This window comes from Phocoena sinus, chromosome 20 (genome assembly GCF_008692025.1).
Source record: "Phocoena sinus isolate mPhoSin1 chromosome 20, mPhoSin1.pri, whole genome shotgun sequence".
In the NCBI taxonomy this organism is placed as follows: Eukaryota; Metazoa; Chordata; class Mammalia; order Artiodactyla; family Phocoenidae; genus Phocoena; species Phocoena sinus.
The window spans coordinates 25,488,063-25,515,775 of record NC_045782.1 but is presented as its reverse complement, the minus strand read 5'-3'; the positions used below and the strand labels follow the sequence as shown (position 1 = coordinate 25,515,775).

General features: G+C 44.1%; 1 protein-coding gene across 3 annotated transcripts in view; it reads right to left on the bottom strand.

The window, feature by feature from the left end:
* Positions 1-9,198: 9,198 nt before the first annotated feature.
* HLF (HLF transcription factor, PAR bZIP family member) overlaps positions 9,199-27,713 on the bottom strand; it is a 54,745-nt gene continuing 36,230 nt past the window's right edge. Inside the window, exons 3-4 of one of the 3 annotated variants that reach the window (XM_032617750.1) lie at positions 18,537-18,757; positions 9,199-13,539 (exon numbers count right to left, since the gene is read on the bottom strand). In XM_032617750.1, coding sequence (XP_032473641.1) covers positions 13,321-13,539; positions 18,537-18,757 — 440 coding nt within the window. In that variant the 3' untranslated portion in view covers positions 9,199-13,320. Of the gene's footprint in view, positions 13,540-17,371; positions 18,105-18,536; positions 18,758-27,713 lie in introns of those variants that run through there. The other 2 variants (XM_032617751.1, XM_032617752.1) reach the window with 2 other exon arrangements.

Here is a 27,713-nt window from a genome sequence, read left to right as displayed (position 1 = left end):
CTGGCTTGTAGCTGGACCTTGTGTCATGCTGGAAGCCACCTACTCCCCAGGAAAACTGCACAATTTTCCTGTGGGTCCACACTGAAGGGCAAAAATCTCTGAATCCTTACATCCTAGGACTCATTTTCAGGGGTGACTTCAGAATTTCTAGGTAGAAGTGGCTTAGGGGCTGCAATCCGTTTGGGGAGTGGGGTGCAGTCATGTTAGCAAAGCAAGCATTATGGTTTTACATGCTAATTTGGGGAAGCTTTCAGAAATTAGTGCTGATCATGGGGTAGAATATTCCATGATGCTCTGTTACCAGTTTTCCTTGGAGTGAAAAATTAAAGACGTGATGATGGTTCTGATCCGAAAACTTGGCCTCTGTGCACCAGAGCTGAATGGAACCTCTGAGACAGAGTTTTAGGTGAAGTAGAGAAGAATACCTTTATTGCTTTGCCAGGCAAAGGGGGACAGAGCAGACACGTGCAACTCTAAAACTGTGTATCGCCACCAGGCAGGATTTGGTGAGGGGTTTTATAGCGGTGGTTCAAGGGCAGGGTTGCTGATAAGGATTAGGGTGTGTGCAGGGCCCCACCCCCCCACCCCCACTCCTTTAATCTGGTCTCAAGTGGTCTCTTAATCTTGATGAGTTTCTCTGGTTCCTTTAATCTGGACTTAAGAATGCTAACATCTTCCATTTGTTGGGGGTTTTAAGTTCTGTAAAGAGCTCAAAGATATTGTTATGTGTATGCCTTGAAGCAGAACCAGGACCCTAACCTCCCTTCCCAGATTAGCAACTGTTGGTATCTGCCCTTTGGAACTCAGGGAAGGTCTTGGAGGCTAGAGTCTATCTACTCTCTACAAATAAGAAATGGGGGACATAGAAAGACTTCCATGGCCAGGAGCCCCACAGGGTCCTTCTCGGTTTCATTTCTTAGGAGGCAAGGTTGATGTTTCAGCATTGGCATTAGACCAGGAGTTTGCAAACCTACGATGGAATCCAGTCTCCACTAGCAAATGTTTGATTTCTAATCTTAAAATAAGGGTAGTAGATGAGAGATTCTCCAAGAGTCCTTTTTTAATCCATTCACTCTCCTATAATATGTTAGAATAGGAATCTTACAAGTAAATCTAGCTTAAGGGACAAAAGTGCTAAAAGGTCTCATTGTGTTCTGTCCTGTCCTGTCCTGTGTTACTCATTTGAATTTCAAAGGCCAGAATGAGGACTCCAACTCTGGGCCCCTCCTACCTGGAGCTTCTTATTTAACTCCTGCAAGGTCAAGGAGAGGAGAAGCTGGGTAGTGTGAGAGAAGGAACTAATACTTGTTGAATGTCTAATATTTCAAGTTGCCAGGTGCTTTATATGTGTTGCTTAATGCAAACAAGGTGACATTAAATGACTCTGAGACTCAGAAAAATCAAGTACAGTGTTACTAGCTAAAAAGAGCTTCTCCATAGTGAATGCTCAATGAATATTTGTTCATTAAATAAATGGATGTCAGAGGCAGGGTTTGAACCCAAGTGTAAACTCCAAAGCATTAGAGTATTAATTCACAAGCTGCAACTGGAATCACCTGGGGAATTTTTTAAACTACTGATGTCTGGGTTCCACCTACCCCAGCAGATTCTGATAACAACTGGTTTGAATATGACCTGGGAATCAGAATATTTTTAAAAGTTCCCCAAGTGATTCAAATGAGGGGCAAGGTTTAAGAGCCACTGTCTTAGATCAAACTCTCAGCTGGTTAGAGGGAGTGGCTTCTCTGGAGTTAGGTGTCCCTCCTAGTTCAGGCAGCCATAGATGGAGCTGGGGCTCACAAGGTATAAACACATCAGCCCCACTTGGGACTGTATAGGGCAGGTGGGCAAGGATCAGCACATCTGGAGCAGTAGAGGGCTTGGGAGTCCAAAATGCTTGGTGTGAATCCTGGCATTACTTTTCCATATTTGTGAGCTCTGCTCCAGAAATTCTGATTTCAGAACTCTTTGAGCCTTGGTTTCTTTAAGTCAAAGGTGAAGGGTCTCAAATTAGGGTGTTTGATTTGCCACCAAATGAATACACATTCATAGAGATAGAATGGAAACTCTTTTGGTAACGTTGGGCACTCCTTCACCTTTTGAAATGTACCTTAACATCCGTAAGATAGAAATAGCCTGAAGCCTCCCTTACTTTCTGAGGCTTGCCAGAGAAAAGTTGCCAATCTTGGATCCATATTCCTCTCAGGGTGTTTTGAGAGTCAGTGCAGTGCTCTTCAACCAAGGGTGTACAGGGGAGACTCAAGTAGGAGAATTTTCTAGGGAAAACAGGCTGGTCTTCCACACCAGAGGCTGCGTGTCTCAGGGTGGTGCAGGCAAGGGTGTCTTTACAAGCTCCCCAGATGATCCTTCTGTTCATCCCTGGCTGTGACCCATTGATCAACTGAGGTCATATAAATGAAACCTTAGAGCTATCCTTGACTCTTCTACCAAATCCTGTGGACTCAACCTCCCAATCTATCCATCCATCTCATCTCTAGAGCCTTATTCAGAGACTAACGTAAGATCCTCCCTCACCCTCCAACTCCTCCTAATTCCTTGCAATCCATCTTCCACATAGCTGCCAGTATAATCTTTCTAATAAGGAATCTGCTAATGTCATTCTCCTGATCAGGATAAAGTCCAAAGGCCTCGGAGTGATGTGCAAGGACATTCATCATCTGGCCACACCTCGTTTTCCACCATGCTGCCTCTAAGACCCTATGATCCAACAATGCTGTCACCCCAATGAGGGTTCTGGTTTCTCTCACCTCTGTGCTTCTACCTGGAATATCACTGCCCATCTTTTCCTCACAAACTCTTGCTTTTCCTCACTCAGCTCAACCATCACCCTCCCTTGTAGAGCCCCCCAAGACCCACCCTGTTCCCCATCAGAGAGTGAGGGAGGCTTGGGGCCACTCCTATTTTATGGCTTTTAAGGTATATTCCAAAAGGTGAAGAAGTGCCCAGAGAAAGTTACAAAAAAAATTGCCATTCTATCTCTGTGAATTTATATTCATTTGATGACAACTCAAACATCCTAATTAAACAAACTAAACCCTTCAAAGATGTAAGACTTGGCCAAATGACCTCCCTGCTCCCTACCCCCCCATCCATCCCACTCCAACACACTGCTTTGAGCTAGCATAACCTTCAAATTGGAGGAGCCATGCAAGTAGTGGGATATGTGTGCACAGGCGAGTTTTAAAGGAATTTCTAGATCCTCAACTTCTATATGTACTTTTTCTTAAACTGATCTGCCCAAGGAAGTGCTGTTGATGAGGACTCCTTTCCTTTCCTCCCCTTTCAAAATCATACTCCTCTCTCTTTACCAAAAATAAGCAGACTTCCCGCACAGTCTAAGTCTTACTTGGGGGGGGCTCTGGCTCCAGGTGTAAAAATGCCTGGGGCACCAAGGGATGAAGAGGAAGTTGGCTGTCTTCAAAGTCTTTTGTTGTCAAGGCACCACAATCACTCACATCCATCTCCACAAGATTTGCAATTCCACCGAAGTTTTGCTTTTAAAGGTCAGTAGTAAATTTATCAAAAAATTTAACATATGTATGGATGGATCTAGAGATTATCATACTAAGTGAAGTAAGTCAGAAAGAGAAAGACAAATACCATATGATATCACTTATATGTGGAATCTAAAATATGACACAAATGAATTTATAAGACTCACAGACATAGAGAACAGACTTGTGGTTGCCATGGGGGAGAGGGGGTGGGGGAGGGATGGATTGGTAATTTGGGATTAGCAGATGCAAGCTATTATATATAGAATGGATAACCAACTAGGTCCTACTATATAACACAGGAAACTATATTCAATATCCTATGATAAACCATAATGAAAAAGAATATGAAAAAGAATGTATATATATATGTATAACTGAATCACTTTGCTGTACAGCAGAAATTAACACAACATTGTAAATCAACTATACTTCAAAAAAATAAATTAAAAAGATTAACATATATATGTGGTTTTGATCAGTTGCATAGTAGTAGCCGAGGTAACTGTAAATCACACCTAAAGAAACATTTTTAAAACTTTTTGAGCCTTATGTTCAGAGAGAATAAAATAATAATCGCAGTCTCTAGATATGGTTTCACGGCTGAAAAATATGGAGGGTCAATACAAGACTTTTAAGCCCCAAAATATATTACATCAGAAACAAATTCAATGAGGGACAATACCATGAAAATAACGATTTTGAGGGAAAAAGAAGTGATGTACAAATTCCAACTGCATTTCTTTTTTACTCTTTTTTTAAAAAATTTTACATTTTATTTTATTTTTGGCTGCATTGGGTCTTTGTTGCTGTGCGCAGGTTTTCTCTAGTTGCAGCGAGCAGGGGCTACTCTTTGTTGTAGTGCACGGGTCTCTCATTGTGGTGACTTCTCTTGCTGTAGAGCAGGGGCTCTAGGTGCACAGGCTTCAGTAGTTGTGGCTCGCATACTGAATAGTTGTGGCTCGCGGGCTCTAGAGTGTGGGCTCAGTAGTTGTGGCGCACGGGCTTAGTTGCTCGCGGCATGTGGGATCTTCTGGGACCAGGGTTTGAACCCGTGTCCCCTGCATTGGCAGGCGGATTCTTAACCACTGTGCCACCAGGGAAGCCCTGCATTTTTCAAATGGATGTTGGCAGGTATCTGATCACTTGGGGTTTTGTACCTCACTGGCTACATTAAGAGCCATGTCGTGCTTTACTAAAATGCTGATATTTAGAGCAGCTAGTGCTCTGTTTGTACCTATTTATACTTGTGGTGAAAATTTTTAGATGTTAGCTTTATAATGTGCAATGTGGGTTCATGGTTAACAAAGAATTTTAGGGAGTTATGTGAGTTAAAATATGGGAAGAAGCCACCACAATGAGAAGCCTGCTCCCTGCAACTAGAGAAAGTGCGCACAGCAACGAAGATCGAATGCAGCCAAAAATAAATAAATAAATAAAATAAATTTATTCTTTAAAAAATGGGAAGATCAGTGCTCTAGGAAACTTTAGGCCTCATTTCTAGGTATGTAACTGAATATCTGGTGTGAGGGATGAAGGAGGGACCAAGTGGCCAGGGAGAGGGTCTAGGCTAGGGGAGGGATAGATACAGAGGCTGGTCCCCTGAGGGCATCTGGACACTGTTCAAATGCAGGAGAAACTGAGGCAAGAGGCAGGCAGTGATATTCTGAAGGTCCAGCCCAACAGGCTGGGCCAAACCAGGGGGGGAGGTCTGTCCTGGAGGTAGGTAAACCACAAGGTCCTGTATGCGAGAGGTGATGAGTCTGGGTTTTAACGAGGAACCATCCTCCACTCCCTAGCCTGGGGAAGAGGCTGGCAAAGATGTGGAGACTTCAAATAAGGACACTGGACTGCAGAAGGTTCTCAAATCGGGGTAGGCTGACCACTGCAACAGCCAACCCCAGGTTCTCAAAGGCTTAGTACAGGAAGGTTTTTTTCTCCCTCATGTAACAGTTCAGTGACTCAAGAGACCTAGGTCCCTTCCTCCTTAAGTCTCCTTCTTCTCAGAGCATCTGCTGGAGCCAGAAGAAGGAGAAGAGGAAGAAGGGTAGATGGAGATGTTTGTGGGCCAGCCGTGAAGTGACACCCAGGATCACTCCTGCTCATGTTCTATTGGTCAGAATTCAGTTGTCTGGCCACATGAAATGAAAGGAAGGCTGGAAAAGGTGGTCTAGGTGAATGTCTAGAAGGGAAAGCAATGGGTTTAGTAAGCTGCTGACATAGTTCTCAGCCTTGTCATAGACCATGGGGGTCTGGGCCTGGCTCTACATGTTATTAGCAGGAGCTAAAAAAAGATGACAGATGATAGAGAGAGAGAGAGAGATAGATACATAGATAGATACATGATAGATAGATAGATGATAGATAGATAGAGGTATAGATATAGATGTATAGCTTGGAGACTGGGGTAGGCCTGAAGGCAGAAGCTAACAAAAGACCCTTGGGAACCACCCACGACTTCTCATCTCTGTGTGAGCGGGAGCCTTCCCTCACACTGCAAGGGTCAGACTTTCAGTACCATTCAGTACATTCGTTAAAGTAAAGGTCTCCAAGATCCCAACAATATCAGAGGCAACAGAGTTGGCTTAAAATTGGTGATGCTTCATGAATTTTATGTTTATAAAATCAATCTCAGAAACACAACTTCGCTCATAAAGTGACCACACTCTCTCCGCTGTTTACTCATCCATAAAACAGGGATGTCACCAAAATGTAGAAGAGGCTCTTGAATCAAGTATTTGCAGAATAAAAGTGCACCCACTAGGGCTTCCCTGGTGGCGCAGTGGTTGAGAGTCCGCCTGCCGATGCAGGGACACGGGTTCGTGCCCCGGTCCGGGAGGATCCCACATGCCGCAGAGCGGCAGGGCCCATGAGCCGTGGCCGCTGAGCCTGCGCGTCCGGAGCCTGTGCTCCACAATGGGAGAGACCACAGCAGTGAGAGGCCCGCGTACAGCAAAAAAAAAAAAAAAAAAAAAAAAAAAATGCACCCACTAAAATACACAATATATAGTCTGACTCTATTGTAACACATCACCAGTGAAATCAAATCAAGCAACATTTATTAATAATTGCTATGATTATTACAAAAAGCAAATCTTTGTTGAATTCCTGTTATACTCTGCACATTGATCCAAGTGTTTTCAATGCATGTTCTCACTTAATCCTAATAACAACCATATAAGGAGAGTTGTAGTTTGTCCATTTTGCAGGTAAAACTCAGGGCAATTTGCTGAATTTTCTATGGTCACACAGTAAATAATAGAGACAGGATTCAAGCCCAGGTTTGCCTGCTCCGGGCTCACCCTCCTAATTACAGGGATTGCCTTTTGCCTTTGTTGAGCCCGTAGTTTAAGCCATGGAGTACAGTAGCACAGAACACAAACTCTGGAATCAGTCTTCCTGCCTGGGCTTAAATTCTGCTTACTTCATTTCCATGAGCCTGTTTCTTTAAAACAGGAAAAATATTAGTAGCAATTTCATAGCATGAGAAGGAAGTGAGATGTGGCAGGTACACGGTTTAGTACCTGTCAGCTTTTAGTTTAGTACAGGGTTCAATAACTGTCAGCTTTTCCTATCGTGCCAGGCTTTGCAGGATGAAGAGAAGTCACAGAGGGGCCTTTGGATGTAAGTCTTCACTGACTCAAAGCCCAGAGAGGCAGAGAACGCTCACCACCTTCTTTACCTGGGTCTTTCTCCTCCAATAGGGTCATTTACATTTATTACCAAGAAGCCATCTCCCGACCACAAAGGCAAGACTTCCACAATTCCCACCCAGATCCTTGCTAAAGATGCCCAAAGAGACTTCTAAGCCAGTGATTTTCAAAGAGGGAATGGAATTCCTGTGCTTTGAAGAGAAGGGCTTGGCAGTTGAAGGTTTGTTAGGTTTAAATGGGAATGGAAAAGCCATCCCAAGGGCAGCATGTGATGGGCCCTGGGGACTGAGGGCTCATGAGTGACTGGGCATCTACACAGCTGGGCTTCACATCAGTTCCTGCCATCCTAAAGTCACAAGTCTCTCCAGGCATGGAGAAGCAGTCATTTCCTCCAAGAGGTTCGAAGATGCAAAAATATAAAATCAGTTACTCAAAGGGAATCTTGCTAAGGTCATTGTACCTATTCCTCTGAGAAAGGAGAAAGTTGTTTAATGGAGAAATAGAGCTGACCCCTGACTTGTAGCTGCTTAAATTGGAAGGTGCCACCTGGATGGACGTCCCCCAATCTGTGGTCAAAGCTCTGATCTACTAGGGATGTCAGAGTATGAACCACACCCATGCTGGGGCATCACCTGTTCTCTCGCCACCAGCCACCTACCCCTTCTTCTGCACAGAACTGTTTTCTGACTTCTTTGAAGGAACAAATGGTCTGAAATATTGAACTGGAAAAAGTGCAGCAGGTACACATTCTACTCCTCAGGTCCCTGTGGCAGTTATTTATTGAGGGCCGATGATGTACCAGAGACTATGCATTTATGTCATTAGTTCTCCCCAAAACCCTCAGGGGTGGAGAGCTGACCTTCTCACAGATGGGAGATTTAGGTTTAAAAGTGCTTAGTAGCGGGCTTCCCTGCTGGCGCAGTGGTTGAGAGTCCGCCTGCCGATGCAGGGAACACGGGTTCGTGACCTGGTCCGGGAAGATCCCACATACCGCGGAGCGGCTGGGCCCGTGAGCCATGGCCGCTGAGCCTGCGGATCCAGAGCCTGTGCTCCGCAACAGGAGAGGCCACAGCAGTGAGAGGCCCGCGTACCGCAAAAAAAAAAAAAAAAAAAAAAAAAAAAGTGCTTAGTAGCTGTTCAAGGTCACACACGCGCTAAGTGACAGATCTGAACCACTGAACTCCTCACCAGAGCTCCCTTCTCTCCTGCCACAGATGCTGAGCTCCTTGGCCTGGACCGTGGCACATGAGCGCCAGTGTTTTGAGCTCCCCAGGTGATCCTAATGGGCTGCCTGGGCCGGGAACCACCATTCTACATCAGCCTTCCTGTTAATCAGGGGGTTTTGTTCCATCTTGCGTCACAGATTCCTTTGGAGGGTGGGGAAGCTATGGATCTCCTCTACAGAAAAATACATGTTTATACACAAAAAGTTGCATACAGTTTCAGGTAATTATGGAAGTTTTGAAGCTTCTACATGGATCCCCCAAGGTCATGAACTCAAATTAAGGTCAAGTCTGTAAATCCTTGGCTCTAATTACTTGGCCACACATGGGAGTTAGCTGTGAACCTTTAAGAAATTCAGATTTCCAGGCCCCGTCCCAGATGTACTGATTCAGCATCACTGGATCTGCAGTCTTGTAATGTGGTCCCAGGTGATTCTCATACATCCAACAAGAAAACAGTCTTTGGACTGGTTTTTGGGAACCACCACTCTAAATGACACTCATTTGATGGATCAGAACTCTTTTCTGTCACTTCTACCAGCCACTTAAGCTCCCGAACCTTCTATCTTTCTTCTGTAAATGGAGATAACAATTGTCCCTACCTCATAGGCTTGACATGGGATTAAATAAAATATTCCATGCAGGTGTTTAGCATAGTGCCTGGCATGTAAGTACTCAATAAATGTTGATTTTTCACTAACTATATAGTATTATTACTTTATCATCTATGTAATTAATCTCTGTCAATGTCTTCTTTATGATAGAATTGGGAACAGAATCTAATTTCCAGCAGACTGTCAACAAAAATAAAGGAAAGACAGGAAACAATCCAAAGTTTATTAAACATTAAGAATAACAGACAGATAAAGGTTTGGACTTATCATCAATAAACACCACCAATACCATGGTGTACAATTACACTGACCTCAAGTGAACTTGTACCTGTTTAACAGATGCAATCTTTGTGGTGTTGCCAAAAGGATAACAGTGATTATTGTTATGTTCGGTAAGGTGCTCCAAAATGAAAGATTTTATGCCTTAACTATTCACACACACACACAAACACACACACACACACACACACACACACACACGCACACACATTCCTCTACATACACTTGGCCCTTTGCAAAATGTACTGACTTCAGTTGCCAAATCCAATGCATCAAGATTGAAGACATGGCTTTGCTCATTTAAAAATGACATTGTTAATTGTAGAGAAAACCTAGAGGAGATCTTGGCCTTCCCAGTGGGGGCCTAGAAGCCCTCAGCAGGAAGCTGGCGGACTGAGAGCAGGTGTCTACCACCTTCTGGGATTGGTCTGACTAACGCTGATCAAGTTTGAGTTTTCCTAAAAGGAACATTAGGGGAAAAGTAGATAAACTCCTTGCGTTTTACAGAATGACCTTTGTTTTACTTTGGGGTGGGGGTGGGAGGTGGGAAGGACTCTACTTAAAATTCTTCTTGACTCTTCTGAAAACAGACTCGAGACCTTTCAAATGTACATTCAGAATTATTGTGAGTTCCCTCACAAAACTGGTGAGTTGGAAGGAACCTCTCTCTGGGCTTTCTCATACAGCTTCCTCCCCACCCAATGCCAGAATTCCGTCTGCACGCTCCTCAAACAAATGGTCCTTCTGCTTCAAAGGATGGTTTCACAGTGGTCTGTTATATTTGAAGATGAAAGGCCTGTCACTATCCTGCTCACTGTGGGTTTTGAATGGTCAAAAGTGGCCACTTTCTCAAGGGGAGGAAGTGATCACTTACCTCCCTCCCATTCCCTACCTATGTCCTCAAGGCGGCACAAGCAGAAGGATAGGCTGACCAATTTTTGCCTTTCTTCGCAAGTCTAGTCAAAAGAAATGATGATGTGACCTTGTCAGGATGTTCTAGGCCGCTCATTCCAAATCATGTCTAAATGATGTTGGCATAATATGATTTGGATTCATTTTTAATGGCCAAGTAATTAATCTCTGAAAGATGCTTATGATGAAAAGGTGAAAAATTACAACAGGACTCTTTTAATAGCTTCAGTCTGCAGAACTCATTTGACCCTGGATGATCCAAGTCATTCCAAATTGGGCCGGGCTTCCCATACCATTTAGCAGAACTGCTTTATTTACTAGTTGACTGCCCTGGACAGAAGGCAGTGAGTCCAGGGGTTGAGTGCTCATGTGTGTGGTGACAATAAACTACATATAAGGCACCTATACAGACTCCAAAGTTTTAAAATTTTTAAGACGAGGTAGGTTTCTGAGACCTCCCTTGGCACGCCAAAGAATGTTTTATTATGATCTTATTTCTTCTGCAGAAAACATTTATGATGCTCATTTGATACAAACAACCTAATTTCAGAAAGACCAGTACTCAAATAGTTTTTTCAGCTACCATTTTAAACGTCAATGAATTTAGATGGTCTTCAGTACAATCCTTCAACACTTCTCCACTTAAAGATGTCATTTGTTTCTGTTTTAGTGACGATTTAACAATTCTGCGGCAATTCGTCTCTTTACCTATAAAAAGGCCAACTCCATGTCCACTTGTTTCTCTGAATAACACTTATTCAGTTCTGCTTAAGTTTGCCAAAGGTCTTGTTATTTTATTGGTTATTTACCTGAACAATGTATTTCAATTCCAATACTCTCCCATCTCCCACCATAATCTGTAGCTTGGGACAAAATGGATACCTAGCAGGAATATTTTACTATTCAGATTTTCCAAGACTATGACACTATGAGAGAAGCATTGCTGACGGATTGACAAGGAGACCACCAGGTCACTAAAGAATTACATACTCTGGACACAGGAAACTAGAAAACCCCACTGATTAAAAGGGTATTTTAATCTTGCGGAAAATGTTTCTTTGCAACAACAGCAGAATCTCTCGACCCAAGTTAGTGACACAAAAGAACAATTGTCTTTAAAGTCAAAACATCTATCAAATGATAAACCATCCACATAGCACCAATGTTAACCTTATATTGCGTCAGACGCACGTGGTCACAGAGGAGAACAGAATTGTTTGGGATGCTTGCAGTGATGTTCCATTCCAGGAACTCATAATTTTGAAGTGAACATTTTTGTGGCAGATGCTTTTCCTGAAAAACACTGTATCGTCCAATAAATATTTGACTAACATCCATTTTGTGCTTTTGGGTGATGTTAAGTGACTTCTTTCTGAGACCTAATAGGAAATAAGAAAGCTCCTTTGATGTTTTAGAGCAGAATTTGTCACAGCAAGCTTCGATACTGTTGTAAAAGTTTAATTTAAAGCAGAAAACATGCTGATGTGTCAGTGATAGGCTTAAAATATTAAAGACTTCAAAAACACCCAAGCACTTCTTCTCTGTACAACATTGATGAATATATATCTTTGCTATATAATTTTAAAACATGGAATAGTTTTCCTTTTCTCTTTGCTATATATAATATATGTCTTCCAAAATACATCGTCAGTATTTATATCTGAAAAATACTGTACAAAAAGAACTTCCTATAATTACTCTGTATAAACATTAAACAATTTAATAATCTCTCCTTTTGGTCTACAGTAAACATTTAAATTGATTGGATTAACCACAGTTTGTGACAACACCATCCCCTTCTGAGATACACCAGTGTCTTTTACATTCATTTTTCAGAAGTCCATTTTATAAGAGCACATACGTTCAAAAGCAAACAGAGAATAAGAAACATAAGCTCCAAAATCATTAATTTATGAAGCATTCAAAAATGACACCACTAGGAAAAAGGGTTTTACAAAACATCAACTTATTAACTTAACTGACTGATTTTTAAAAACGACAAGGTATAATTCACAAAAACATATATATTACAAAAAATGGGGAAAACTGAATCTTAATTGAATTGTATTGAATATCAAGAGGGATGTGGAAAAAGTTAACTAGAAAACTGGGGGCTAAGGGTATGGGAAAAAGGAGAAAACAAAAGCAAACACATCAATGTCAAAAACTGTTCCAAGATGCATTTTTTTGGCTGTATACTGATAAGTTAACCCCTCGTTCTTAGACCTGGCATTTCCCTCTGCTTCTCTGTCCTGGGGATGTTCTGGTCATGCTCAAATGCATTACCGTAATTTTTGTTTTTTAAAAGACAGTGAAATTCTTAGGTAGGGAAAATATCCTACGTCCACTAGTAATACTCAGGCAGCATGCTCTAGCGTACAATAGGAGTATTGCTTTAGGTACAGACAGTGCAAAAACACACTCTGTGTTCTATAATAGTACTCTTACTTGCCGGGGTTGGTAGAGTTAAAAGGAAACTTAGTAGACAGCAGTAAGTAAATATGGGATCTAATAAATCTAAACAGCACTTTAAATTTGAAGACGATTATCACCAAAACTGAAGATAGGAGGGAAGCAACCTGTAACTGAATGGAGCTGCAGTGTAGTGCTAAATTATTCTGTGCACCTTATTAGCAAGGTAACTTACAGATTAAACAGAAACAAGAGCCTGTGGTCTTGAAAACCAAGATCTACTATTTCACCAGGGCCCTTCTTAGTGAACCCCACCAGAGGGTCCTGGAAGAGTAGGTAAGTGCCAACATGAAGCCACGCGGAAAGGGCAGGAGTGGAGGAGGAAGGGGGTCAGGAAACCCACGAGAGGTCTCCGCAGTCCAGTAAAAACATGGCACCTTTCATTTTGGAACTAAAAGACGATGGAGGGCTATCAAAATGGCAAGTGCAAAGGGACGCATGAGCGCGCGTGCGCGCGCGCACACACACACACACACACACACACACACGTTGACCACACATGAGCACAAGCACATACACACACCCACGCCAAAATGTGAGTCCGTCCTGTTGATGCATCTGGTAAAGTGCTGATGTCAGGAAGGTCGGTAGGTGCGGTGCAATCAACCAGGAGACCCCTGTCCGGGGCCTGAGGCCGCCCGCGGACGCCGGCCTACAGGGGCCCGTGCCGGGCCTCGTACTTGGCCAGGATGTTCTTGCACTTGCCCAGCTCCTTGCGCAGGTCGGCCACCTCCTGGCGCAGCGCCGAGTTCTCCTTCTCCAGGAAGGACGCGCGGATGGCGATCTGGTTCTCCTTGAGGCGCCGCGCATCACGCGAGCGCTTGGCCGCCATGTTGTTCTTCCGGCGCCGCGCCCAGTACTTGTCGTCCTGCTCGGGGCGGGGGAAACACACACCGACGCGGTTAGACCTCGGCCCGCGTCCCGCATCCCCACCGGGCTTCCCGTCCCAGGCTCCGGCTCCGGCTCTGCTAGCCGAGGGCACCCGCCCTTCGCCGGGCCGCCTCTCCCGCCCAACAGAGCGCACGTCCCCCAGCAAAGCCTAGCCTCCCGCACTCCCTGAAGGACAAGCCTAACTCCTTCCCTCTCTTTGCTGGAAATGTTAAACCCTTTTCTTCCCTGGGAGCGTGCCTTCCTGAATAAGTTGATACAGTATTGTTGAAAGGCGACCAGGCAGTATCTGCACCGTGCCTCTGGGCTCGCACCCTAGCGCAGTCCTCACGCTCGTGCGCACACACGGGCACAAAATTTTTACTGCAGCATTGTTTGTAATAGAAAATAATGGGCAAACCCCCCTAATTATCAGGAGCTTTAATAACTACATCATGATAAATTCACACAACTGTTAAAAATAATGATCCAGCTGAACCAGAAAGATGCTAGCGACATATCACTATGTGGGTAGAAACAGTGGCAATTTGAAGATCAATAGGTTCCTCATCCCACTTTGGTTTAAAAATTATAATAATATATATTCATAGAAAGAGGCCCAGAAGATTTATACGCAGCTATTAAAAGTGGTGGCTTTGGAAAGGGGATTGAAGGAGGGAGCCAAGGAGAGAGGTAGGATCTTTCACCTTTTATTTTATATCCTTCTGAACTACTAGAATATTCTATAATGGGCATGTATACTTTGGCAATTAAAAGCAAATTTAAAAAGTTCCACCTGCCACTGCTCAATATACTCATATTGGTGGCTAACATTTAAATAATGTACTCGAATTTCCTGTTTAACTGTTTTCTAGGCTGTCTTAGCCTAAGTGATGTTTAACTGTGGTCAACATGAAAGCAATCCCTCCTTTCCCTCCCCCCCCCATCACTGCCAAAAAAGGGATAAACCTTCCTAGGAGGACTAAGAAATGTAAGTCTTCTTCCATTTATGGTGCCACCTGGTGGGTTTTGCAACCCCCTTTTTTCAACAACTTGCAACAGTAAATTCCTCAATCCTAGCAAAGCTAATACCTGCAGTTATGTGCCACCCAGAATAAGTGAGTGAGCCAGTTCTTCCCCTCCCCCAGGATTCCAAGAGGCATTTGGCACTGGAGGAGGTCACATGGTTTGAGGCCAAGGCTGCGAGCAAAGTCCAAGGTCAGTGGTCTGTGCCATCCCTGCCATTTATCCTGAGCCAACACTTGCCCAGCACAAAGACAGGAAGTGTGAGACAGAAAGCATATGCAAGCACCTTCTATCTGCCCTTCACAGGCTAGTACTGTTCTCTTATTTATAAACCACTCCCAGCTTGCTATACATTTCATAATAATGTGTAACAAAGTGAAAAAGGTGATCTTCATAATAGCTAGTGCCAGAATTCTTCTTAGAGAGGAGGTTGTCCTTTGGAAAATACCTGGATAATTAAGCTTGGGGCAGGATTTGTTGCTTTCCTTCAGAAAGGGTGCAGAGGCGGGAGGAAGGGGTGAGAGACTAGGGCGCTGGCCCAGAGAAGCTGGGAGGAGCTGAGAGAGCACAAGACTCCACAGGGGTGAGACAGCCTAAGGCACATTAACAAGAGTGAAAGCTCCAGCTCTGATGCAAGTTGTCTGCGTTACTTTGTAAGCCCCAATTCCACCCCCTTGGTCAATCTGTGAATCTACCATACTCATTAGTGTTCCCAGGAGTGTAGTTTCCAAGATGATTGGAAAGAGGGGTTGGCTTAGGATGTATCAGAACCCGCACACAGGGGCCGGGGAGAGAAGGGTTACATGAGAACAAGGAGAAGCTGTGTGCAGCACGCAGGAGGATGGGGAAGCGGTACCACCGTAGGCTATGGACTTGGTGGTTTGTGACCGGGTCTTAAGGACCAGGGGAGTCACCAGCTGACCTCAGTGTAGCAACCAGTTTCTGAGCTCTTCTCACTTCTAAGGTGCTTTCATTTCCCAGCCTCACCTGTCCACATGTGCAGATGAGCTGGGCAAGGTGTGGAATGGGGACCATCTCAGGTGGGAGGGGAGCTGGGAATAGGACCGGAGGATAGGAGGACTGGATAGGATAGGAGGACTGTCCCAGACAAGAAAAACCAGCGTTCCCACCTTTGTCAGCACAGAAATGGGGGGGGGGGGGCGGGGAGAGCAGGATATTGAGTGGGGCTGATACATCACCTGTACCCTTTCCCTCTATCTCCCAGGGGCAGATGCCATCTGGCTACGGAGGTACCCCTACCTGGCAAAGAACTCCTCAGTCCAGTCCCATCTTCTTGAGGGTCTGGTGTTTGATGACACCTCTGCCCAGCAGGCCCCCCCTGACATGTCAACACTCCCTTTTTCTCACTTGGGGGCAGGAACAATGTCAGTAGTGGCTCACCTTGGAATCCCCAGGCCCTGACATCGGACCTGGCAGACACTAGCATTTGAAAAATATTTATCAAGTAAATGAATGGGTGTTTGAAAGACACCAAGGCGATTAAACTGATTCTCAGCTAGGAATCAGCATGCCACCCCTTCATCCTCCTGGGGCTGCCCGCTAACCCAAATGAATGGCTCCAGAGAGAGAGTGCAGGCAGTGGCAGGGAGAGCCACTTCACTCACTCGGTCTGCTCATCTGGGGCTGGAGGTCACCTGCCCCACCCAGCTCAGTCCTCCTGCCACACGAGAAACATCTTACAGCTCTGCTTCTTGCTTCACCATTGCTCATGCTCTGGGGCCTGAGACTTTACTCACAACTGAAGGAATCCAGGGACACCTGGCAGGACAGTGTTCCTGCCCGCTCCCCTCACTGGCACGTGAGAAGGCCAGGCCCAGCCATGGTGGCAGTAACGTGCATAATTCCAGCACAGACGTTTTTCACGTGGCCTCTTTGTGGCTGAGGTTACCAGGGTAATTAAGTAAGCCTGCTCTTTGCTTTAAATGTGTAAATTTGGAGACCATGTGCAGGTCTGGCTGGAAGTTGTATCTACTACTCAGCAGCATCCCTTCAAACTTGCCTCCATTCAAGAGGAAATCCCTACTGAATGGGCTCCCCAGTTTAGTTTAAGAGGCAAGTTCCAAAATGCACAGAGAATTGTATGGCTAAGAACACAAGATGAGGAAAAGCATGAGCTGAAAGAAGATGCCTAATCACCCAGGACCTAATCCCACGGGGCCCCTTTCTTACCCCATCTTAGTCTAACCATCGATTCCCTGACTAGCTTCAATTTTCTGGTGTTTTTACTATGCACTTTCCTGTTTTGATTCTCAGGGTGACAGCTATTGGTTTGTCACCCAAAGGCTCCCGATGTAGCTCCTGTCAGGGCCAACGTGCTTCAGTGACCTTTCTGGAAGCTAGCCGACTTGGGGACGAAGCTGGGCCTTACACTAACTAGCAGTGCTCACCTCTACCTTTCTGTGTCTCCATTTCCTCAGTAGTAAAATGATCACTTTGGTCCAGTGAATCTCTGAGGTCCCTTTTAAAACCCGACATTTTATTTTTTAATAAATTTATTTATTTATTTATTTTTGGCTACATTATGTCTTTGTTGCTGCGTGCGGGCTTTCTCTAGTTGCAGCGAGCGGGGGCTACTACTCTTCGTTGTGGTGAGAGGGCTTCTCCTTGTGGTGGCTTCTCCTGTTGTGGAGCATGGGCTCTAGACATGTGGGCTTCAGTAGTTGTGGCACACGGGCTCAGTAGTTGTGGCTCGCGGGCTCCAGAGTGCAGGCTCAGTAGTTGTGGTGCACAGGCACAGTTGCTCCGCGGCATGTAGGATCTTCCCGGACCAGGGCTCGAACCCATGTCCTCTGCATTGGCTGGTGGATTCTTAACCACTGCACCACCAGGGAAGTCCCAAAACCCGGACATTTTATGATTCTGCATCACTGAAGGTAATCTGAGGTATTGGATGACAGCAGTGACTTAAATCTGCCGGGTACATTTTCCTCCAGTGCTCTTTGTATATGTGAAAAGCAGAAGTAAATGGTCTAAATCAGTTCCAGGGCAATGTCCCAAACTCCCATTTTCCCAACAGGAGTGTCTCTTCATGTGAACCATATTTAGGTTTGAGAAATGGTGGTCAGCAGTTAGAAATTATGTCTGCTTCCAATGCCTTGAATGTATACAATCATATCTCTATTGTCCATATGATTGGAAAGCAACATAAACACAAAAAATTCTAAGCAATGGGTAATCAAAAATGGTTCTATTTTGGTATTAGTAGGCGTGGCATAAGTTTAGAAAGAATTCTCTTCCTAAGGTATCATTAAATGTGTCAGATTAATTTTAAGTTGTATCTGATTTCCTAAGGTAAGGCTATTTTCCTTTATAAATAATGTGTGCCTTCAACACAGTAGAGAAAAACCAACCCCAAATTAACCTTTTGTTGAGATACTCAGGTGATCTTTACTTGAGACACAGAGTGAATATTACTTATAAATAGTGTCAGGAAACCCACCAGCTTCCTTAAAAGTCCCACCCTAGCATCCAAGTCTGGCAATGTGGAGAGAGGTCCTGTCTCTGGCTGTTACTCCCTGAGGCCTACAGAGAAATGGAAGCAGTTAATTAGTGTTAAATTCCCAAAGGAAAGGTAACCCTTGGAGACTATGAGGTCCAGATGCCCTTCCCAAGTAATTTTTTTTTCTCTTTTCAACCTTGAAAGATCCTGGTTTGATTTTATTAGGCTTTCATAGGTTTCCTTGCAGATAGTAGTGGGTTTGCTTCCTTCATGGGCTGCAAAGCACTCCATTTTATTGCTTTTCCTTATATCTATGCATTATCAAGATATGGAAGGCGTAGTTCAGAAGACACCCAGAGAGGAAGCAACTTGCCTCGTCACGTGCCAAGAAATGGGATCAGAAATCACAAGTCTTTGTTCACTAGCTTGTGTGATTTTCCTGGGGTCACCCTTTTAATCTGCCTCTTGATCCCACTCTCCACTTGCCCACAGCCTAATTACCAGTTCCAATTTACCTTCAGATCATCTGGGATGAAGACTTTGCGAGCTTTCTTAATCATGGGCTGTGGCTTCAGTTCTTCCTCAGAGAACTTGCGTTTGCGAGGGTCAAACATTTCCTGCCCGGGGATGCTGGAGAGGGCAAGGTCGGCCGGGTCTGGCTCATAGCCCACCGGGACCTGGATGGTGTCAGGGTCAATGGGGCTCGGAGTATTGCGGTTGGCTGGCAACAGCTGGCCTGGAACAACACAGGAGTTTTAATTCATGCACACTCTATGGAGGCCCAGGAGACAGCTACTTGATGATGCTCAAGTATGAGGATGAGGGCAAGAGTCTTAAACTTACTTAAATGTGACTCTAACATCGTTCCTGAGGCACAGCAGGCTGAATGGCTTTTCTCATGTCAGATCAGGGAAAACAAGGACCCACATACACATATTCACAAACTAAATTAAAAAATACATGCATTCATTCCGTCCTACAACATATTCATGAAGCACCAACTATGTGTCAGGTACTCTTTTTTACCTTTAAGGTGTTTTCCAGGTGAGTCAGGGAATCAGACCAAAACTAGCCAGTGAGATATAGTGAAGGGATGAAAGGAAACCACACGTGCTTCCAGAGTGTAGGGGGAAAGGACATAACCCGAAGCAGGTTAGGGAACACTCCTAGAGAAGATGCTTGGTATAGCGGCGTCTTGAGACACACATTAATTAGTAAAAACGGTAATCCACGGACAGATACAAGACAGAGGGTTGCATTTTTGAGGAACCACAAGTAGTCTTGGGTAGCTGTATCAGAACACAAGATGGAAAGGAGAGAGACATAAATGCAAGAGACGTGGTCAAGGAAGGTGGGCAGTAGGGATGTTATAAAAGGCCTTGAATGTCACTGAGGGGTTCTGAGCACTGAAGTGAGAAGCAGAGCTGAAGTGTGGAAAGAAGTGTGAGGAGTGAACTGAAGGGGGCAGGACTGGAGACAGGAGATGAGCTACCAGGCTGTGGTGCTAACCCATGTGTGCATTCAAGGAATACTGAGCAAAATGGAAAAGATGCAACGGAGATGATCTAACTTCCACTTGACGGTTCTGCAAACCAAACCACTGAAACGCACAAAGGTCCTCGAAAGAGGGTGGACTGCATTTCGGAATAACAGACTGCAGCGTTTATGTGGGGAGCTCTGAACCTCAACTTCTAGTTCCATTTGAATTTTACAATCACCCCTTTCACGCCCAGAGAAGAAATGAGAGGATACAGCTCAGCTCGGCTTAGCACAAGTCCTCTTCTCCCTCACTGCTGAAGGCTGGACGCCATGCGGAGTATCCTGTAGGTGCCATTAGAAACTACTCCGGGTTGAAGGGCAAAGCCATCGACTTGCTTTCTGGCTAACCTGTGAAACCAGGCTCGTCTGTTTTCCAGAAAGGCTTGCAGGTGGGGAGCTTGCAGAATGAACGTTCTGGGGACCTTTTGGTCCCCACTCTGCTTTGAGCTCTCTTTGTATCCTGCTTGCCAAAGAGGAAGAGATGGGTCCCAAGGCATTGGCAGAGGATGGAGATTTCTCATTAGCCACGCTCAGTTCAGCTCCAGCTTCTAGAGGCTGCTGAGTTCTGCACTGGATGGGGTCAAGCTAAATTTGATCTTGTGCCTCTCGACATTGCCTTAGAAAATGGACCATATCTGAGTCAAACAGGTATTTTACCTTCCCTTTAGAAACTCTCTTTGAACTTAATAATAAAGCTACCCAATGCCCTCTCAGTTCAACCACCACGCCCCATGCGTCACCCCCGCATCACATACACACACCCACAGGTAGATACACCCTCTGCTCCCCTCTGGAAGCATGTCTTAATTAATATTTCCCAAATCTAATTGCTCAAAGTTACTTCAAGTTCTTCCCTAGTACTTCAGTATTCTGTTAATTATGTTGTATTTAAATCCCCCTTATTGATTTATACATGTTAAGGTTTACACACACACACACCCCCTCCTCTACCAGACCACATGGTCTTTCATGTTTTCTCTATTTTATCCCCACCCCACTCCTCACGGTGGTGCCTACTTCAGAGTTCTGCTTCTACAAAGAATACTCCTCATTTAACGGGGGCCCTCTGAGATGCTGGGCGCTGACATTCATTCATGAACATTCTAACAATAACACTTCACATTTAGGCAGAAGCTTTATCTGCATTCTTTCTCTCAAGCCCTTTCTCCCAGTGGAAGTAGGTCAGCCCTACCTGCAGCACAGAGAAAACCTAACTGGACCCCAGACGAGTCAATGGCTTTCAATAGCTTCCCCAGCATCACAGAGCAACCAGCAAAGTACATGAGAAACACAGATGGGTCTCTTTTCTCCCAAGATACCCTTGCATCATCTTGTTTGTCTATATTTTCTACTGTATTAACTCTGCTGGACTCATTTTTTCCCCTTTATTCCTAAATGTCCGCAGTATCACTGAGTAACAGGGAGGAAGATCTTTATTATTTTGTCCTACCTTTTGTGGATTTGCAAATTTTTAATATAAGAATTTTCAAGTTAAGAATGCATCATTACATTAATTTTTTTTTTTTTTTCGGTATGCGGGCCTCTCACTGTTGTGACCTCTCCCGTTGCGGAGCACAGGATCTGGACGCACAGGCTCAGAGGCCATGGCTCACGGGCCCAGCCGCTCCGCGGCATGTGGGATCTTCCCGGACCGGAGCATGAACCCGTGTCCCCTGCATCAGCAGGCGGACTCTCAACCACTGCGCCACCAGGGAAGCCCTACATTAATTTTTTTAAATTACCAAAGATGTTCATTGCAAAATTTCAACAAATGCAGAAATGTGTCTCCCTTGCCCCCAATCTACCTTGCTGCTCTTCCCAGAGGAGACCACCCTTAACTGCTTGCTGTGAACCTCTCAATCCTTGGTTTTTATATATAAATGATTTAACCCAAATAGGATTATTCTACCCACAGATCTTAAATTACTTTTTCAATATACCAGTATACCATATGCAATTTCCCATGTTAGTACAAACAGAACTACTCTGTGCTTTTTAAAGGGTGAGTAGTATTCCATAGCTTGGATATGTAACAATTTACTTAATCATTCCCCAATGGAAGGATTTTTAGATATGTGAGTATTTTTATAGAAGGGATGTCTAGAAGTGAGACTGTTCATGCAAAAGACATGTATATTTTATATTTCTAAAAGCATTGCTGAATCTTATCTATTTATAGTTGTACCAACATTTCTAAGAGTGCAGTTTTGTACAATATGAATTTTTAAAATATTGCCAATCTGATATATACAAATATCACTATTGTGGAATTTACATTTCCTTGTTACGAGTGAGACTGAGCATCTCACATGTCCATTGGATCCATTTCTTCTCCTGTATACCACCCTCTTCATATCTTTTGCTTCTTTTTAAATGGATTTTGTTGCTTATTCATTTGTAAGAATTCTTTATAGAAAGAACTCTTTATAGACAATGGATATAATCCTTTCATCTGTTTTATTTGTAGAAAATATTTTCTCCCAGACTGTTTGTTTTCTAACTTTGCTTATAGAGTTTTGCACTACTGACAAGATCTTACACTGTAATATGGTAATAATGTCTTAAAATTTTCTCCTTTATGGCTTCTAATTTCATACCTTCTCTATCCCCAAATTATATTATATGCATGCACGTATACAAGTATGTTTGTATACATATACATGTGTGTACATACGTGTGTGTACATATATTACTCTATACTTTTCTCTAATACAACTATAATTAATTTATATTTTTAGGATTTTGAATCACCTAAGATTTATTTTTGTATAAAGTACATGCAAGGGGCATTACACAGTATTCTCCAAGTGTCTTAATATAATGGTAAGTAAGGTTTGATATTTGATAGGGCAAGTTCTTCCCTCTTTATTGTTCTTTTCGTAAAATTTTATTCAGTATTCTTACACTCTTCTAGATGAATTTCAGGATATATTAAGTTATATTTAAAATTATTAATGGAATTTTTGAATGAAGATTGCATGAAAGCCATAGGTTAATTTAGGGACAACTGATACCTTTTAAATATTCAATATAACCTTAGTATACTCCCCATTTTTATTTTTTGTTCTTTTTCTTACATCTTTAAGTTTCACAGTTTTCTTCACTTTAAACTTTCACATTTTTTGCTAAGTTTATCCCTTCAATGTTTTCTCATAATTGTTGCTAATGTAAATTTCCCTTGTTAGACTTACTAATTGGTTACTGCTGACATATAAGAAGCTACTGGTTTTAAAATGCTGGGTTTATATCCAGCCACTTTACTCCCTTATTAGTTCTAATAGTTCTAACTTCTCTGAGTTTTCTAGGTAAATAATCTTTTCTGCCTCTAGAGATAGTTGTTGCCTCAATGTTTATAATTCCTACCTTAGAAAAACACCTCAGGGGCTTCCCTGGCGGCGCGGTGGTTGAGAGTCTGCCTGCCAGTGCAGGGGACACGGGTTCGTGCCCCGGTCCGGGAAGATCCCACATGCCGCGGAGTGGCTGGGCCCGTGAGCCATGGCCGCTGAGCCTGCGCATCCGGAGCCTGTGCCCCGCAACGGGAGAGGCCACAACAGTGGGAGGCCTGCGTACCGCAAAAAAAAAAAAAAAAAAAAAAAAAAAAACACCTCCCTGCACTGGCTGGGCTCTGCAAGGCAATAGGTAAAAGGGATGAGACTGGAGGTCCCTGCTTGTCCCAGACTTTAATGAAAAAACTTTTAATGCTTCATATCCTTAAGGTCTATTATAGAATCCTAGCAGATAACAGTTTGACAAGCTAAGGCATTTCCAACCCTTCCAGCCCTACTGCACTGAGAGTTGTTTTTTTAAAATCAGAAATCACATATTAAATTTCCTCAAATGACTCTTTTGGTATCTGTTGAGACGATCATGTGGTTTTTTCCTGTATTTGTTAAGTCTGAGCTTGGTATTTCTCCAAGGCTTTCTTTGAAATATCAGGGGTGGACAGGATCAACCCCACGGTGTAGACTGCAGTTTGCTGGAACATTGTTTTCTTCTTTTTAAAAGCATCTTAATGAAAGTCACTTCCAGGAGAGCCAAGGAGGATTTCTGGTGGAAAGGGTGGGACAAAGAGCTTAAATCTAGAAGATTAGAAGTTTTACCTTCAAACCCAAAATTGGCCTCCACTTTTGTCATAGAGCAGGCATGCCTAAACCTCCAAATAGCATAACTGAAGATAGGATGTTTTTTATTCTTACATACTTAACAAGAATTTAGCATCTCATGTTCAATTAGCTGATTAGCTAGAAGTCATCAATGAATGGGTACAGCCACAATCTGTGTTCCGTGTCCCAATCTGAAGTTGATGGTTTATTTCTTTAGTTTATGGCTGCAACAAAGTAATAAACTGTAGCTACGTTTACAATTTAACCCTCAAGACTAACTACAGCATCTCCAACCTTTCTGATGTGCTCCCCATTCAGGAAGTTAAACACAGCCGTACTGTCAGGACAGACGCCATATCCTAGTGTTACCACTGACGAGCATCGGCCAGCTGATGAACATTATCCTCTATAAAGAATGCTGAGAAGAGAGAAAACGATTTGGTTTGGGCCCGTGGGTTCTCTATTAGAACTGATGGGTGAAATTCCTTGTGATTCAGTTTGGTTCATCATCTTCCTCTCCTTCCCATAACCAGTCTGTGGTTTGTTTGCCTCTCACGACCTCTTTGACCCTAGAGAGTCATAATTTGAGTTTGAAATAGCACTTCTGACCCTCTTTGTACCAACTGCTTTCAGAAGAGAACCATCATCGGGGCTCCCTTCACTGCAAAACACCCTGCTTCCAAGAATCCTTACATTACAGGGTGCCAATTAACTTAGAAGACTGCAGTAACACTCGAGGGTATGTAAAGTGTTACCATACGAGGTACGGAGATTAAATAAAGGCCTCAAAAGTACACCCTCAGGATGCAGGCTTTCTGAACTCTGAGGACGATTTAGCTAGTCTCTATTCTGATGGCAGGAACCTGTTAACTTGTCCAACAAGCACTCTGCAAAGGCAACAATGTCCTAACGGCCAGAGGTCTCATCCCTCCCTCTGCCCATGTCCTGTTCCACGTGACTCTGCAGTTCCAGGCTGAGTCTATTTCCCCACCCCTTGAATCTGGGCTGGCCTTGTGGCAGAAGTGACAGAGTGTCAGTTCTGAGGCTGGGCCTAAAGAGGTTTTGCATGTCCCGCTGGTTCTCTGTAGCACTTTCGTCACCACCATATATACATGCTTGGTCTAGCCTCCTCGGGGGTGTGAAGGGCACGTGGGGCAGGCCAGTCTAGGTCAGCCCAGATCACTTGTTCCTGAGATGTGCGAGTCCAGCCAAGATCAGCAGAGCTACCTGACCAACCCACAGCAATTTCAGACGAGTGAACAATAAACCCACCAAGTATTTGTGAGTGTTTGGTAAACACTGTCATGGCAATAGATGACTGATCTACAAGCTGAGCTAGTATATTTGGGGACATGCGTATACAATAACATTAATATCACAGTAAGGTTTTAAAATGTACCGGGTAGTGGTTAAGCTGTGAAGTGAGTCAGACTTAGGTTTGATTCTCATTCCACCACCTATACGGTATAAACTTGAGTGTTTGAGAATAAAGGGCCAGAAAGAAATATTCCGCATTTCCTAGTAAGGTCTGTTGTGAGGACAGGAACTACTGGTGAATTTTCTTCCTTTTTTTAAACCTACCTCTCTTAGTTCCAGTTTTTTCATCTGCAAATGGAGATTACAATGCCCGCCTCATAGGGCTACGTGAGACATGAATGAGACAAGGTATTTATAGAGTGCTTAACATAATGCACAGTGCCTGGAAAGCAATCAGTAGTCTCCACGTAAACTCAAATATAAAGTATAGATACTGTGGGGAATTCCCTGGTGGTCCAGTGGTTAGGACTCAGCGCTTTCACTGCCATGGCCCGGGTTTGATCCCTGGTTGGGGAGCTAAGATTCTGCAAGCCGCAAGCCAAAATATATAGAGAGATAGACAGATACTATGATCCCAGATACTTTAAAAAAAATCAAGTAAAAAGACTGCCTCCTCATCCAAGCTGGCACGGTATCTCCCTTGAGCATCTCTCCACATCCTCCTTACTGTTCCCCTCCTTCCACTGGAGTCCCCACAATGCACTCTCCACACAGCCACTAGGAAACACTCTAAAAACAGAAACCTATGCAGGTCACCCCCTACCTCAAACCCTCCAAAGGCTTTGCACTGCCACACATGGTAACACTCAAGGCCCCTCCTTACCGCACATGCCCAGCCATGCCGGCCTTCCTTCTGCTCCTCAACTGCCCTAAGCAGGGCACCTCCCTCCCCCAAGGCCTGTGTCCTTAGTATTCCCTCCACCTAAACACTTTCCCCCTGCTCTCTGCCTGCCTGGTCCTTCTGCACGCTTTAGACACCAGTTCAAATGCCACATCTTCAAACCCTCTGACTTTCCTCTGCCCCAACTCACCACCTATCAAACCACCCTGTTTCATTTCCTTTGCAAAATTTATCTCCCCCCACCCAAATTATCTTTTGTATTTGTTTGACCTTTGTCAGTGACCTCCTTCCATTTGCATGTAAGCTCCAGGGAACGGGGACCTTGTCTTCTTTGCTGCTGCATCCCTGGCTTCTAGAAGGAGCCTGCATGGAGAAGATGCTTAGTACTAACTACTGAGTAACTGGAGATAAACACCCCTGGTTCCTAACAAGGACTGTTGTGGGGAACAGGGACTATTTTTTCTTTTTATTTGTTATATTTTTCAAATTGTCTATAATGAGCAACGTTTACTTTCAAAGACAGAAATAAAAATTATCCTCTAAAAATGGACTTTGCACATATATAACCTTCAAGAGGCTGTGTTAAATACTGTCAAGAAAAGACCATTCAAACCCCCAGAAAGGAAGAAGAGGAGGAGAAAGAAAAGGCTTAACCAAAGATTATATTAGAAAGAGTCCTTCTCAACTCCAGCGGCTGGGAATCTGTCATAACCCTGAGAATTTTCAAGTGTCCTGAGCCTTACTCAGCTGATACACTGACTTCAAGGCAAAAACAAATCCCCACCTGCCACCGCCTCTCTCTCTCTCTCTCTCTCTCTCCCTCCCTCCCTCCCTCTCCCTCTCTCTCTCTCTCTGTCTCACACACAAACACACACACACACACACACACACACACACACACACACTTCATTTGTGCCATATCCAGACAAGGTGCCCAGTAAGTGCTGTCTATGATTGTGGACCAAATACACTGAAAGGTCCTCTATAAAGATTACTTTGATCAAAGCAGCTCTTTTCCAACAACTCTCTCCACCCAGTAACAGGCTGTCAACAGAACTATGGGTAAAGCACAGCACCGAGAAGCCAGCCCAATCCATTACTTGTAAACATTAGGAAGGGTCTGTCTGTTACCATTTACTGAGAGGGCGAATGAAACGCAGTCCCGTGGGCTGGCAGACAGGCCTCCCCTGCCCGCTGAGTAACCAGTTAGTCACAGTGATGAGTGGCCGGGAGGACCACCCCCTCGCCAAGGCCCTGCCAGTGTATCACCTCACTTAATCCTCAAGATAGTTGTGTGGGGCTTCCCTCGTGGCGCAGTGGTTAAGAATCCGCCTGCCAATGCAGGGGACACGGGTTCGAGCCCTGGTCCGGGAAGATCCTACATGCTGCGGAGCAACTAAGCCCGTGAGCCACAACTACTTAGCCTGCCCTCTAGAGCCCGTGAGCCACAACTACTGAACACGAGTGCCACAACTACTGAAGCCCACGTGCCTAGAGCCCGTGCTCCACAATAACAAAAGCCACTGCAATGAGAAGTCCGCGCACCGCAACAAAGAGTAGCCCCCCCTCCCCAACTAGAGAAAAGCCTGCACGCAGCAATGAAGACCCAATGCAGCCAAACTAAAATAAAGAATAAAATAAAGAAATTTAAAAAAAAGATAGCTGTGTGAAGGTGGAATCATTAGTAACCCCATTTTCCAGACAGTTTAAGACAAGCTCAGAAAGCTAAATGATTTGCCCAAGGTTGCCCAACTAGTACATGAAACGGAATCTCACCTCCCAACTCTTCTGATTCTAAAGCCCAAGTTCTTAAGCATGTAAATGCTTCAAAGGACAGCAAGGGACTGTGTGCTTCTCAACTGAGAGTTTTGCATCAGGACCTGGGTCTCCTG